Source organism: Volvox carteri (assembly GCF_000143455.1).
Source record: "Volvox carteri f. nagariensis unplaced genomic scaffold VOLCAscaffold_36, whole genome shotgun sequence".
Taxonomy (NCBI): domain Eukaryota; kingdom Viridiplantae; phylum Chlorophyta; class Chlorophyceae; order Chlamydomonadales; family Volvocaceae; genus Volvox; species Volvox carteri.
Genome location: NW_003307579.1, coordinates 558787 through 572026, shown reverse-complemented (window position 1 = coordinate 572026; position 13240 = coordinate 558787). Strand labels below are relative to the sequence as shown.

At 50.2% G+C, this 13240-nt stretch overlaps 1 protein-coding gene across 1 annotated transcript; it reads left to right on the top strand.

Moving 5' to 3' along the window:
- Positions 1–974: 974 nt before the first annotated feature.
- VOLCADRAFT_105957 (uncharacterized protein) lies at positions 975–13122 on the top strand (the record flags this gene model as incomplete). Its single annotated transcript, XM_002953485.1, has 14 exons — positions 975–1029; positions 1594–1635; positions 1865–2116; positions 3541–3785; positions 4491–4599; positions 5851–6030; positions 6255–6356; positions 7289–7299; positions 7983–8092; positions 9165–9218; positions 9990–10249; positions 10383–10694; positions 11720–11890; positions 13090–13122. Exons 4-14 carry the CDS (start codon positions 3724–3726, stop codon positions 13120–13122), a joined length of 1404 nt encoding a protein of 467 aa, XP_002953531.1. The 5' UTR covers positions 975–1029; positions 1594–1635; positions 1865–2116; positions 3541–3723.
- Positions 13123–13240: the final 118 nt, after the last annotated feature.

The window sequence follows — 13240 nt, the reverse complement described above, 5'->3', positions numbered from 1 at the left end:
ATGGTATGGCCTTCGCTTCACATCGCAGCATATGGGATTTAAGCCATTTACGGCTTAAATCGCTTAAGCCTTAAATGTCTGGTTTTATTGTGGTACGTTAGGTGGTCGCATGGCCACCACCATGCATGGCCAACGTATGGCCAATTCCAGCAGCGGGAAAGCGCGATCCATTTAACCTTGTCATATTTATTGGCAGCCATCTGCAAGGAGCGTTTCCGTTCAGGACCAGTTGATCGCTCCATTATGCACAATGCTTAATATGGCAGGTCTCAGCAGACATGGCCATGGACGGCAGGTGTAAGTTGATCTGCATGTAATATCTGAAGATAATACGGCACACATATAAGTGGCCTATTAAATACATGCCAAGGCGCTCCACCAGCACCCTAAGAGGCATTTTCAGCGAGGCCAGCTGCAGCTACTAAGCATACAGCATCGGGCGGCGTGGGGCGGGTCTTATTACACCACATGCATAAAGCTGCTGCTGCGGCCGTGAAGGCAGTGGGGGCGGCTAATCACGCACAGCGTCCTCCTTCAGACACTGCCATTACTTGCGAGAACATCTATTCCAAGTGCGGCCGCTGGCCGTGGTCCTAGCTCTGCAGCAGCTGTCGAAGACGAAACAGCGAGCAGATGTGATCCCAAGTGATGAACGCGAGTGCTCTGCCCCGGGGATCAAGCCAAATATTTAGATAATTATATCGATGTATATGACTTCACTTCTCCGTAGGAATTTTCATTTCCGAAGTCTGAAGTGGCAGAATGTACGGGCTATGCTGAAACGGGAAGAACGAGCATTATTCCTGACTTCTCCAGCTAACTACCATTAAAATACCTTAAAGGCAGTAATATTTGTGTTTATACATATGGGGAATGTATCTACATTCAACAGGTATCTTTTATTCGTGCCTGCGCTAGGTTAGACAGAGCTACTGCATGTATGTACGCTGCTGCTGCTGCTGCTGCTAGTCAACATGGTCCATCGGGTTCTGTTGCTGACGGCCTTGCTGGCGGGAGTTCTCGGCGGAAGTAAGCCATGCATATCAAGATAGCTTTTTATGTCGCCTCTTCTTCCCACACACGGTGTCTGCTTGTTCAACTGCTCCTTATCGGATTTTGCCTAAAAAAATCGAATAATGTAATGGTTCGGTAGAATTCATGTACCTACCGGCATGGATAATGAGATCATTAGGGTGTATTTCCAGTGCGGATTAAGGCCAGGGATTAAGCCTCTGTCCTCCATCGATACCTGCTCAAACGGCTAAGTTGTTGGCAAACTTACCTCGCCTTTTCAACCTTTGGTTCCCTTATGGAACGAAGCTATGTGGTAAGCTCGTACCAAGGACTTCCGTGCTCTAATCCCTGGCCTTAATCCGCACTGGAAATACACCCTTAGTTAATTCCAACGTAGGATTACACATAGTTATTAAACGGAATCCATTAACGCCAGCAGCAGGAGATTCTGCAACGGCAGGGCATGCACGCATACATGTATAGCAACAGCAGCAGCAGCCAGGGCCAGTAGCTGGAAGGTGCAAGGTGCGGCACACTCATCACTTTCACTTAGTACGGCATATTCGTACCGCCGTACAGGTGAGGTGGCTCAGAGCGTCGATGTGACTGTCCATGTACAAGGTGAGGTGAGGCCGTCGTCGGTGAATGTACGACAGGGAAATAGAGTGGATGGTGCTGTATGGTGATAAAGTCGTAGAAATGACAATGAGTTCAAGTGGCCCAGAGGCCTCACACAGTGTAACACCCCATCAACAACAACACAGTAGAGCGAGCAGGGGTTTTAGGGTTAGCAGCCCCTGCAGAAGTCTGGCTAGCTGACACTGCTAGCTGACGCTGCATGCACTCGCAGGTAGCGTGTCAATTTATCAGGCGCTCCAGAAACCGTCCAGGGAGGGCTCCCTGGTGGCACCTGCTGCTGCTTCTTATCGACCCGGTGAAGCCATCTACGCCCTGACCGATCGCGAGCCCAATAAGTCCGCGTCGGCTTTCGTCCGGGTCAACTTCGGTGACAAGGCCGCTATGTTGTCGGACGGTGATATTGTTCAAACAAGACTTACCTTACGGCTGCCTTCAGGGAAGGCCTCGGAGCTAAACCAGCTGGGTGAGTGATGTTAGTGCTAAAACCTGGATTGAAGTTAGGCAACCGACATGTATACTTATCCACAATACAGCAGCAGGTACGTATACTCAGCCAAGCATGGCAATCAGCTCCCCCCGTCGAAGCGCCATGGGCCGATGTAGGCCAGGCCGTGACCGTGTTCATCACAACTGTATGTTATCATTTTATTTAGGCTTTGGCGAAGAAGCGCATGCATTTGGTGGAGCGACATATTTGCCAGGGGAATACATCACAAGAATTCATAATTATGTCTCTGCTTGCGCTGACTTCTATCTGAAGCATACTTACATACAGTGATTTTTTTTTCATTTAGGGGGGGTCTCAATTTATTTCAACCTAAGTAACAAAGTTGCTAGCGTCGCCGTTATGTATTCCTTAAGAGTGGGGCGCTGGGGGGGGCTACGCCCCCCCCAGACCCCCCCGATAAGTTACAACTCCCCTCATAGACCAAGAGGCACACACTGCGTTGGCGCGTTTTCGTTCATGTGCGCACGCTTCATGCACATGCATAGATAGTTCTGGCACTGTTTGTGAACAAAAAGTAAATCCGACCAAGCAAAGGCCCAAAGCAAGCAACCGCATAGCAAATCAAAGGCCGTCACCTGCCACTGCAAACCACAGCACACTAGGACTCTACCGGTTCATCATGTACCGGCCATCTGTGGGGATTTTCCTTCTGCTTGTCCCGCCATGCACCGTCGCTCATGCCCTTGCGGATGCGCTGTGTCTGAGCCCGCTTGGCACTGCGAGCGCTCGGGTTGGGCGCCTCGCCGCATTCGTTGTTGTCAAGCTGATTGGGTGACAGCTTGCGCTTATGCTGATCACAACCGCCATGGAAGGCAGGGGTAATGGCGCCCGTGTCATCGGTCGCCGCTGGCAGCAACATTGCCGATGCATTACCGACAACAGCACCGCCGTCCCAAACGCCTTTATCAGGAAAAATTTCAGACTTATCTTGCTGTTTTTGTGTTTGTTCGGCGTTCAAGTCGTTGCCTTTTGCGTGTTTGTCTATGGAAGGACCGGTCATACATTCTGCTATGCCGCGTTGACTCACGGGCTTGACCTTCTTACGGCCCCTCATATCTATTTTATGATCTATAATACTAAGTTCTGCACACTACGGAGCAATCTGGCAGCAATGGACGTTTTTGGCTGAAGGAATGAAAATGTACGGATCGGCCTCACTTTGTTCCTTATTTCCAAAGGCCAAAAAGGCCTCTTTATTCCTTAAAAGTAATATATTACTTAAAAAAAACACTGCTTACATACTTACTTACAGAGCTTCTTTACGTACACAGCTTTCGTCTGCACATTCAGAGCTTCTGTACATACATGCAGGAAACTCGTCCCCCCCATCTGGTTACATATGCGGTCATCGCATTGCTCACGCACACGCTCTTTGATAGGTCGGGATTCGGATAACAAGAGCTCGCAGTATCGTCGAATACTGGATGAGGTGCATGAACAAGCCCGAAACATGATGCTAGAGTTCCACAAGACCCGGCGTTCACTACGGGAGGTGCAGAGCCTTTTTGGGCTGCTCAACCACATCGAGATTCCCTCGCTGGTAGAAATTCCTTTCGCAGAAGATGTCATCGTTATTGAAAAGAGCAGTGAGAAAAAGGCAACGGGAAAGGCGCAAGCTACGTGGGTGAGTACCAAACATGATACCGGGTGTGTTTTCAGCTGTGCATGTGTGGCACGATGGCGGTACGATAATGATAATGCGGTAAGGGTACGATATGGGTACGATGCGATTAGCGGTTAGATGGTGAGATGGTGAGATGGTGGTCAAAAATTAGAGATTGGGTTATCCGCTGGACATATATGTTGCTTGCTTGTATCCCCAAACATAAGCACATTCAGGAGAACGAAGTGCGGCTGCAGGTGTGAAAAGGCCACGCACATCATTAAGCAAAATAAGGCTCTCGCACTTCAGGCTTCATCTTCTTGTTTGCGTTCACAAGTCATTTATTTCGTACTATGTTCCAGCAGCTAGCTTACAGCCTCACGAAGTCCAGTTCTAGAAGCAGATTGCGGCGCTTTTACTGGTTTTACTGTCGGATGGCGCATGCTGCTCTTGTCGTTCCGTTGGTCTTCTGCTGGTCAAAACATATAGTCCTTAGACGCAAACTGACGGAGGGCCGATGACATTTGCGTACCGTCTTTGTATGTACCAATAATGGCACATTTCGTCATTTATTCGTAAAATTGTGTGTGCAAATTCGCAGCCGTGTTGCTGGCGCTGACATGCATCCATGCGGGCTTCTCTCTGCCTGCGAATATCATCCTTCGTGATTGAAACGTGACAGGATGTCCAGCAGAAAGATCTAAGCTTGCTGACATTTGTGTTCAGGAGCTCGTCCTGCAACATATTCCCCAGCATTACCGCGGATAAGGTTCAGCACTGGTGGTTTGACAGTGCTGAAGTCAGCCAGGGAGGAACCTTGCAGCACTATGTGGAGGTGAGTCCATATGTTGTAAAGCGGATTAGATCAAGAACACGTTCTCATCAGGGTTCCAACAAAAAACATCACCTGGGCAGAGCTGCAGGATGCATTTATACCCAGGCACGGGTGTATGTGTGTGCGTATGTGTGTGTGTATGCGTATGATTGTGTGTGTCTGTGTGTGTGTCTGTGTGCGTGTCTGTATGTGTATATGTGTCTGTGTGTGTGTCTGTGTGTGTGTCTGTGTGTGTGTGTGTGTCTGTGTGTGCGTGTCTGTGTGTGTGCATGTGTCTGTGTCTGTGTGTGTGTGTGTGTGTCTGTGTCTGTGTGTGTGTCTGTGTCTGTGTCTGTGTCTGTGTCTGTGTCTGTGTCTGTGTCTGTGTCTGTGTCTGTGTCTGTGTCTGTGTCTGTGTCTGTGTCTGTGTCTGTGTCTGTGTCTGTGTCTGTGTCTGTGTCTGTGTCTGTGTCTGTGTCTGTGTCTGTGTCTGTGTCTGTGTCTGTGTCTGTGTCTGTGTCTGTGTCCGTGTGTGTTTCTGTGTCCGTCTCTGTATGTGTTTCTGTGTGTGTCTCGACATGTGAGGCCCCTTAGCTCAGCTGGTTAGAGCGTGGTGCTAATACAATGACACGGCACGCCAAGGTCATCGGTTCGATCCCGATAGGGGCCATTTGTCACTTTGGAGCATACTATCTAAGTATGATGGTGTTATAGTCTTTAAAGGGCGCAGTATGCGCACTATCATTGGCCCGGTATCTCTCGGAAATTCTGGAGGCCAGGCACGTCACGCTGAGGCGCTTCACCATGAAATGCCCTCCCATGTACCCGCATCAATACTAATACAACGTCCATGGCACCCCTGGCTTTTACGGACACACCCGCACTTGTGTGCGGAACTTGTAACTTGTAACTTGTATTACCCTCCAAATCATACATCCTCACACCCCATCCCAGCGAGCAGCTACCACCATGGGTGACGAAACGAAAGCCGCCACCAGTGCTTATTAGTGCTATAGCTTTCGTTGAGTAACCCGACACGGCAACTGGCATACAACGGCAAAGCAAATATTGCTTGAGCGATGCATAATGAGACCGTACTGTGCATGGATGCCGCCGGAGTACAGAGCAGATGATACTCGCTTTTCCACTGAGGCCGATTGCTCCTCTCTGCACATTCATCTACATGTACACGTGTTTCCTTAATTACCGCATTTTACCGCACTTTATCACCCTGCTGCCTACTTGCTTCTGCCGACTGTATCTATTTCGCAGACTTGCTCATACGATCAGCTCACCTTCAAGCCAGAGAACAGCTTGGTATTCGATGTGGACGTCCCCTGCTTTGGGGCCACCGCAAATGGTCCATTTGATTTCAGGAGTGGATACGGCAATAACAGGGATGGGGACAATGAGCTGTTTGCTTTGCCTGCCCTGGCCAAGGCATTCTTGCAGGTAGGATGGAAAGGAAAGGGATTGACAAAGCATACGTGAGGCGATATGATTGGAATACTACCTGCCACAAGCTCCCCCCGGATAGTCCAAACGGATACATGATATCCACGTGCAAGTGTAGCATATTTAGCTTAGTAGCATAGGTTCCACTTGAAGTGCACTTGGGCAAGCCAGGCAAAAGCATGCCGTACTAACAGCGACTGTGCCGCCCTGCTTGTTTACAGTTCCACCATCCCGACGTATTTGCCAAGTGGGCGGATTATCACCACCAAATCTTCATCTTCCCGTTCAACTTCGAGGAAGAGTGGTTCCCTCACTACGGCCTGGTGGGTATTCACGTGCACGCTGGGACTGCAGGGTTTGGCATAGGGGCTTAATTAAGGACGGCTGGCTTGACTCACCTGTTTTGCTTGTGACGCAGCAGCAGCAGCAGCAGCAGCAGCAGCCGCAGCAGCCGCAGCCAAGTCTTAAGTAAGAAGGTGCATGGTCCTGCACAACCATGTACAGAAGATTATAAATTTGCTTCCATGGTGCTGGCTTGTAGTAGCTGGTACACAGTACGGCTATACTAATATGCGCGAAGCTTGACTGGCAGCATCTCGAGAGGCCTTTTCAGCGGCCAGCTACTACATGGCTTAACATCAGGGAGGGCTTTCAGGAGGGCCTCTTGGCATAATGTCCGTCGCACTGTGGAACCGTATTTCGTTTTCGGCATGCATGGTGGTTTCTGTCACCTACGTTGTGTGTATGGCAGTGGCCTCTTGTAAATGTGCCAGATTTAAATGGGGTGTAGGATATTCTGTGCACAGATATGTAAGTGCGCACTCACCCTGGTTCACAGCTTTCTATTTTTGCATCTCCAGAACTGGTTTTGAGCGGATATATGATGTGTGAAACAGGGGGGTGTATCTTTCGCCCGTGGCAGCTACCCTGTGAAACCCTGCCTTCCCCGGTATTTCGGGGCACCCTCATCCAGTCAGACGAGTCCTGTGTCAGGATCTTGCTTGGTTGGGAACAACATGCACGCATTCATTCTATGCTGCACATTTTCATTTCCTCAGAAAGCACTATTACTAGGAGCTTGCAATACAGATAGAAATCATATCGATACCCTCTATGAAGCAGTTCATAATTGCACATTACTCTCACTCATCATGACACATTGGCCTGCTGCCTACCGAATACCTTCCTTGCTATTGTTGTGTGCTTGCATGGGACACATATGCCGCTTGCCGGCGGGTCGATGGTCTATCTGCAGGTGCAACACGGGTGCGTGCGTGGCTCAGTGGCAGACTGCTGGTCGTGGATTAGTCCAGCGATGTACGAAGATGAATTGTTCATTCCAAGTATCTTCCGTAACATCATTCAGTTTCTTCACTGCAGGCCATTGCGAGTTACGTGAGCACTCCGTTTCGTGTAGTAACCGGCATACAAATAGCTACATAGTAACTGGCATATAGATAGATGTTGACCATCGAATGGCATACAGGATGCCGGTTACTACACGGCATCCTATATGCATGCATGCATGCATGTATGTGCTGTTTGTGAACAATCAAGTTATTGCTCCTGAATTTATCACCTCTGCTGCTCGTATACGAGCAAAGCTGCACCTATACGCCTGTCAGCTGAAATTATAAACAAGGTTGCATGCGGCAGTGGCAGTTGCATGCGGCATCGCTTGGCAGCAGCAGTACTACTAGTGCCTGTAGGCCCTCATGCCATGCGTGCTAGTTCCGTGCCGAGAGCTTGGACTCTGCTGTCAACAGTGAGAATTTTTGGGCGGGGCCCCAGCGTGAAGCGCCCAGGAGGCCCCCACCCTAAAGGATTGCTCATGTCAATGTGGCTGTGTGGCCGTGTGTAACAGTCCAAACATAATCTCTCGCGGGGCTACAACAGACATTCAGAAAAATTGACAGTTCGCTTTACCTGCGTACGCGGTTTCTTGACAGAGCCTTTGGCAAAGGGCAGGGACCGCCGAAGGAACCATGGTTCGGAACTGGCGGCTGCCACTTCATGGACGGCTTCTCCGAGGGTGTCCACTATTGTAGCCAGAGGTCCGGTGACGTCGTCGACCTCCATCCACGCGCCGGCAGAAATCGGGATCTTGATAGCAAGAGTAGGATCTTGAAAACTTCAGGAATGAGAGAGGCCCTGGGAGGAACCATCTCGATACCAGACTTGTTATATCTAACCAAACCACAACTGGATGGTGGCGTCGGAAGACACCGATTGGAAGAGTTTCATCCGCTTAAACAGCAGGGGATGCAGCCATCCCATGAATCGTACAGCCAGTTCCGAAATGGCGCGGTCCAGTCCCGGAATGGCGTACCGTTGATCCATGCTTCCAATCGATGACAGGGCTCTGCGAGCCAGGGACCAGCGTCCCAGTCGTAGCCTGTGCTACGACCCCCGCCCATACTTCTGCAACCAGATCGGCCCAATTACGACGCAATGATTTAAGTGGCGCACACGCTAGCCAACAACCACGCGCTGTCATATGATGATCACAAGAAGAGGAGAAGACCATTTTATGCAGGTATGCATGACAAAAATGGATCTAGCAACACATACATTCACGGCCGGGAGAGCAACAGGCATTAGAAATGTGAAGCCACATGTACGAAACGTGGTGAAACGGAAAGCCCGCGCGTCCAATAGATCTCAGAGAAATTCAAGAGCCATTGTATTATTACTTAGGTGGGTATCTCCAGTCTTGCGGCGCCATGATCCAACGGGTCACACTGTTGACGGTGATAGTGACAGCAGCAGCTTATGCTTCATTCCTAACAGGTTGGTTTTCAAAACTTTTACCTTTACAATGATAAATTGTACGCCAATCTGTGTAGCTTAAATCCGGCGGGCCTGCCACGGCCGTGCGTCAATTCGGACGGGTCGGACGGGAGAATGTAAGACTGAAGATCGAAACTATCCTAAACTTTTACAGTAGAAGACAATCAATAATTAAAATTTAATTAGTTTTAAGGTGTGCGGAAACGCCCATTAGTGTCCATCATTATTGCGGCGATGATGAATGCGTCAAGTAGTTTCGTTCATCGCGCGACGGGTAGCTGCTAATTTGGCGCTAAGGTGCATTGCTTGCTTACGTCTTATTCCAACTAAATTTTTTTCAGGTGCAGTGGCTCAGGGTTTGGCGAATAATGTCAACATTACTGTCGTTGTCGAAGGTGGGATCGATATTGTATGCTTGCATGCGTCTACATGCATACATACATGTATTTGCGCCTGTATCAAGTTTGCCCGACGTTCGCATGCTACCTCGCTAAGTTTCAGGACCATAATAATCTGAGACCTCAACAAGTTAGCAAGATATAGAAAAGGAAACACATGTCCGCACAGGAAAGCAGCGCACGCAACACCTCTTATGTGCTTGGGATAGGTGGCGTGCATGCGATGGCAAAAAATAAATAATCGCAATGCAACCACTAAGATGCGCCACCAGGACTAGGACCACGGCCCTGAAATGCATGCTGCTGGCGGCGGTTCGAACCACCTGCGCGAACCAAGCGCTAAGAGCTCCATTCACAGCCGTTAACAATTAAGAATGCTTTACTGCGCCATGCGCTCAAACAAAATTTTCAGTTATTTGTTACTCTACCTGCTGTCAACGGTGTTGCTGTTTCTCTCTTATTTGTAATGCTCGGTAGTCATGGTCGTTGTCGTGGAATGTCGGGTGCTTCGTTCGACCTCACCTGATACCGGTGGTACTCGTGAAACCAGGCATGCATGCGTGCGTGCATGTAACTAGGGACGTAGTAGGGTCGCCTGTAAGAAGAGAATTGATCGTGCCCTGGTCGAAGAATAGATAGGGACCGTCCATTTTATTACACCTACAAGTGTGCGACCTATAGGCAATCAAATATTGTTAAGACGGTGGCCGGGCTATATTATACACTTATGTGTGTATACCTCTGCGACACTGCTGCATGCTGTCGCAGGCACCGTTCTGGTGTACGTCTCCCATCGAAATCCAAGCAAGTCCAGCAGTACAAAGCCGCTGGACCCACCAGACATTATTTACATGCTGGCGGATGAACAGCAACCCGGCAAAGGCCCATCTAACTCAATTCGCGTGGATTTTGGCCAGAAATCACCGCTGCTGAAGACAGGTCACGTCGTGCAAGCCCCTATTTCTATACAAGTAACGTCCGAGAAAGCGGCAGCGCTCGGTCTACTGGGTAAGACGTTTTCCGCTCAGGTGGAGAGCATGAAAAGCACCTTATCAGGAGGAGAGGTGCCAGGTGCACAATCGTATGGTGGCAATTGCTGAGGTTGCGCCTTATACATCTGTTCACTCGTTAGCCTTGTGTATATCCCACTGATGCCTACAGCATCCCATGCATGTTGTCCTCGCTTTGCTCCCCTCCGACTTCTGGCTTGCCCTTTTTCCTGCCTTGTTCAACGCCGCTGCCATGGCCGTCGTTAACTATCGCCATTCAGACCCAGAAGGGGGACCTCGCCGCCGATTGCTGGACGACGAACATGAACGGGCTCGGAGGATGGTGCTGGACTTTCAGAACACCAGGCGATCGCTTCAAGAGTTCGGGAGTCTGCTGACACTTTTAAACACCCTGGGCATCACATCACTGGAGGGAACGCTAACGTCGGGTGATCCAATCGTCATCAGCAAGACGGTCGATAAGGTCTGTATGCATGTAGATTGACACGGTTTTCAACCATTCCTACACAAGCGAGATGGCGTGGGCGCTGGTAGGCAGCAGCGGCGGCGCTCTAGCAAGGCCTCACACACGCAACGATGCATCCATTACTATTCCATTTCTTGCCGCCTGATTTATGGAAGCGACAAGCTTCCGTTCGGCATGAGTCAGTTACCCGCATTTACAGCTAGCTGCACTACTCTATCCACTTGTTACATCGGCTGTACTGTCGGCTGGGCTTCTTATACTGCTGATGACGGCGCGAGGAGACGTTTTACATGCATGACTAGCTGAACCCCGCCCGTTGTCACGGCATCGTTGGAGCTCTTATAAGCTTGCATTGCTTTCAGCCGACCTAACGTAAGCGCACTGTCGTATCACGACGAACAGAAACGTACCGATTGGTGGAGGTCAGATCCCGTGATACACACCCCCAAGATACGACACCCGCAGACCTCATCATTCACGCCTATCTTTCGCGACACAGGGCAAGCGACGTGCAATGCTCATGCTTTCATTTCAGCAACAAATAGCGAACGTGGCTTCGTTGTTATATTGTGCTCAAGCACAGTTTGTTGCTAGCTATCGGCTCGTATCGACTCGACGAGTCTACGCATTACCGCGGAACAGATATACAGCAGCACGGCATACGCATCCTGATCCCATCGCCTGTACAAAATTTGAATAGATTGTTTGCCAGCGTGTGTGCTTCCGCCCCCTTCATACTGCCTATGTATCCGCTGCTGCTTCTCCCATCGATGTATGAACCTGGGTAGTAAGCAAGGTTTGGGAGATGTAAGGTGCGGGGTATAGTGTGGAAAACAAAGGGGAGCAACTTAGGATTTCCAGTTCACTTACCCTAGCCCCGTTGGTTGTAGGACAGCAGTAGGAGTTGGGCAGTCATTTTGACGGGCGCATTTTGACATCCCGCTTATTTTGGGACGCCCCATCTATCCATCCGTCCACCCCTAGATATCACACCAGCCGGGCCCCGATTGCACAAACCGCAGGATCTGTTCATCACCAACGGGGGACAACAGCACATTAACTCCCTCACGTTTGTATTCAAAAGTTCTTCGTGCGGCGTCAACCCGGCTCTCAATGCTGCAAGGATACGGTCCTGGTGGTTTGACAACGGCAACAATGCCCCCATAGTTGGTACCTTGCAGCGGTACTACAACGTAAGTTGCCCGGGTGCCTTCGGCGGTTAGGATGTAATCTACCATCACGCCATCAGTAGTCGAAAAGGTGGAAACATCATGCTTGGGCAGAACAGGGCGGAACAGGGCGGAACAGGGCGGAACAGGGCGGAGGTTCGGGGAGGAATATTCCTTGCTTGTTAATTCCCAGCATCCCGGCATCTAGTAGGAATCAGCTCCGTATACCATATATGTTACAGCCCTTGGACGATATAGGGTACGAGTGGTGAGCTAGGTCCCAGCAGTGTTGACACGCGCGCGCACGCACTTCGTAGGCATGAAATGGTTCGCAGGCATGACAAGTTGGGTGCAGGGTTCGACACTGACCTTCCCGAAACTTGCGGGATCCCCCGAACCTCCCAAATTTTCCTTACGGAGGGGCCCCCGTACCAGGCTCCTGTACTGGCCGAAAACCTTACGGGGGCCCCCGTAACCCCGCAAAACCTTTACGGGGACACTGTCCTTGGCTAAAACGCTGTGGAAAGTGACACTTTGCATTTTTTTTGCCCTGTAAATCGTTATTTATGTTATTTTCCCGTGAACCATTACACACGGGGACACGGCACACTCAGCGAAAGCCAAGCGCCTTGGCCGCCGCGGCCGCCCATCCCTTCTGCTACTCTTTCGCGTCCTCCTCCTCCTCATCAAAATCCTCATCCACGGACGACTCATCGGTATCTCGTTCTACGTCGGTCTCGTAGTCACTGTCACTAAAAGCCTCATCGTCACTAGCGGGATATGTTGCTTGTACCAGTACTTCAATCTCTGGGTCCGTCGCAACCTCCTCGTTATCATCCTCTCCGTATGGATTCAAATTAATTTTGCTAACGTCAGAAAACAACTGCGAATAATGCCTGTATAACCCTTACGCGAGTAGATCCCAGCAGCCTGATCAATCAGTGGCTTCGCCCCGGTATCAGCAGCAGGTCNCAACATGCCCACACGAAGTAGCGAATCAACCGTTTCCAGCTTTAGCCGGTTCGTCAGGCGATTCTTAATAATACGATGCCGGCTAAATCCGCGCTCAACACATGCCGTCTGTGTTGGCAGGATTGTAGCGACTGCATCAGCAAAGCGCTCATCCAGATACGACAGAACTAGTGTTACGAAAGTGCTGGCCATGTCACGTAGCTGCTTCTTGTTCACCTTCCCCTTCAACTTTACGGCAATCCCACCCACAGTCCAGACCAAAGACTTTCTCACTGCAGAACTGAAAACCGAGAATGCCGAGCCATGCAAAGGCTCCGCACCTCTGTTGCTCAGCTCCTGCTTCGTGGCTTCAACCCTATCGAAGATGTGATGAGCCTTCAGCCCATCAGACTGGAAAGCCTT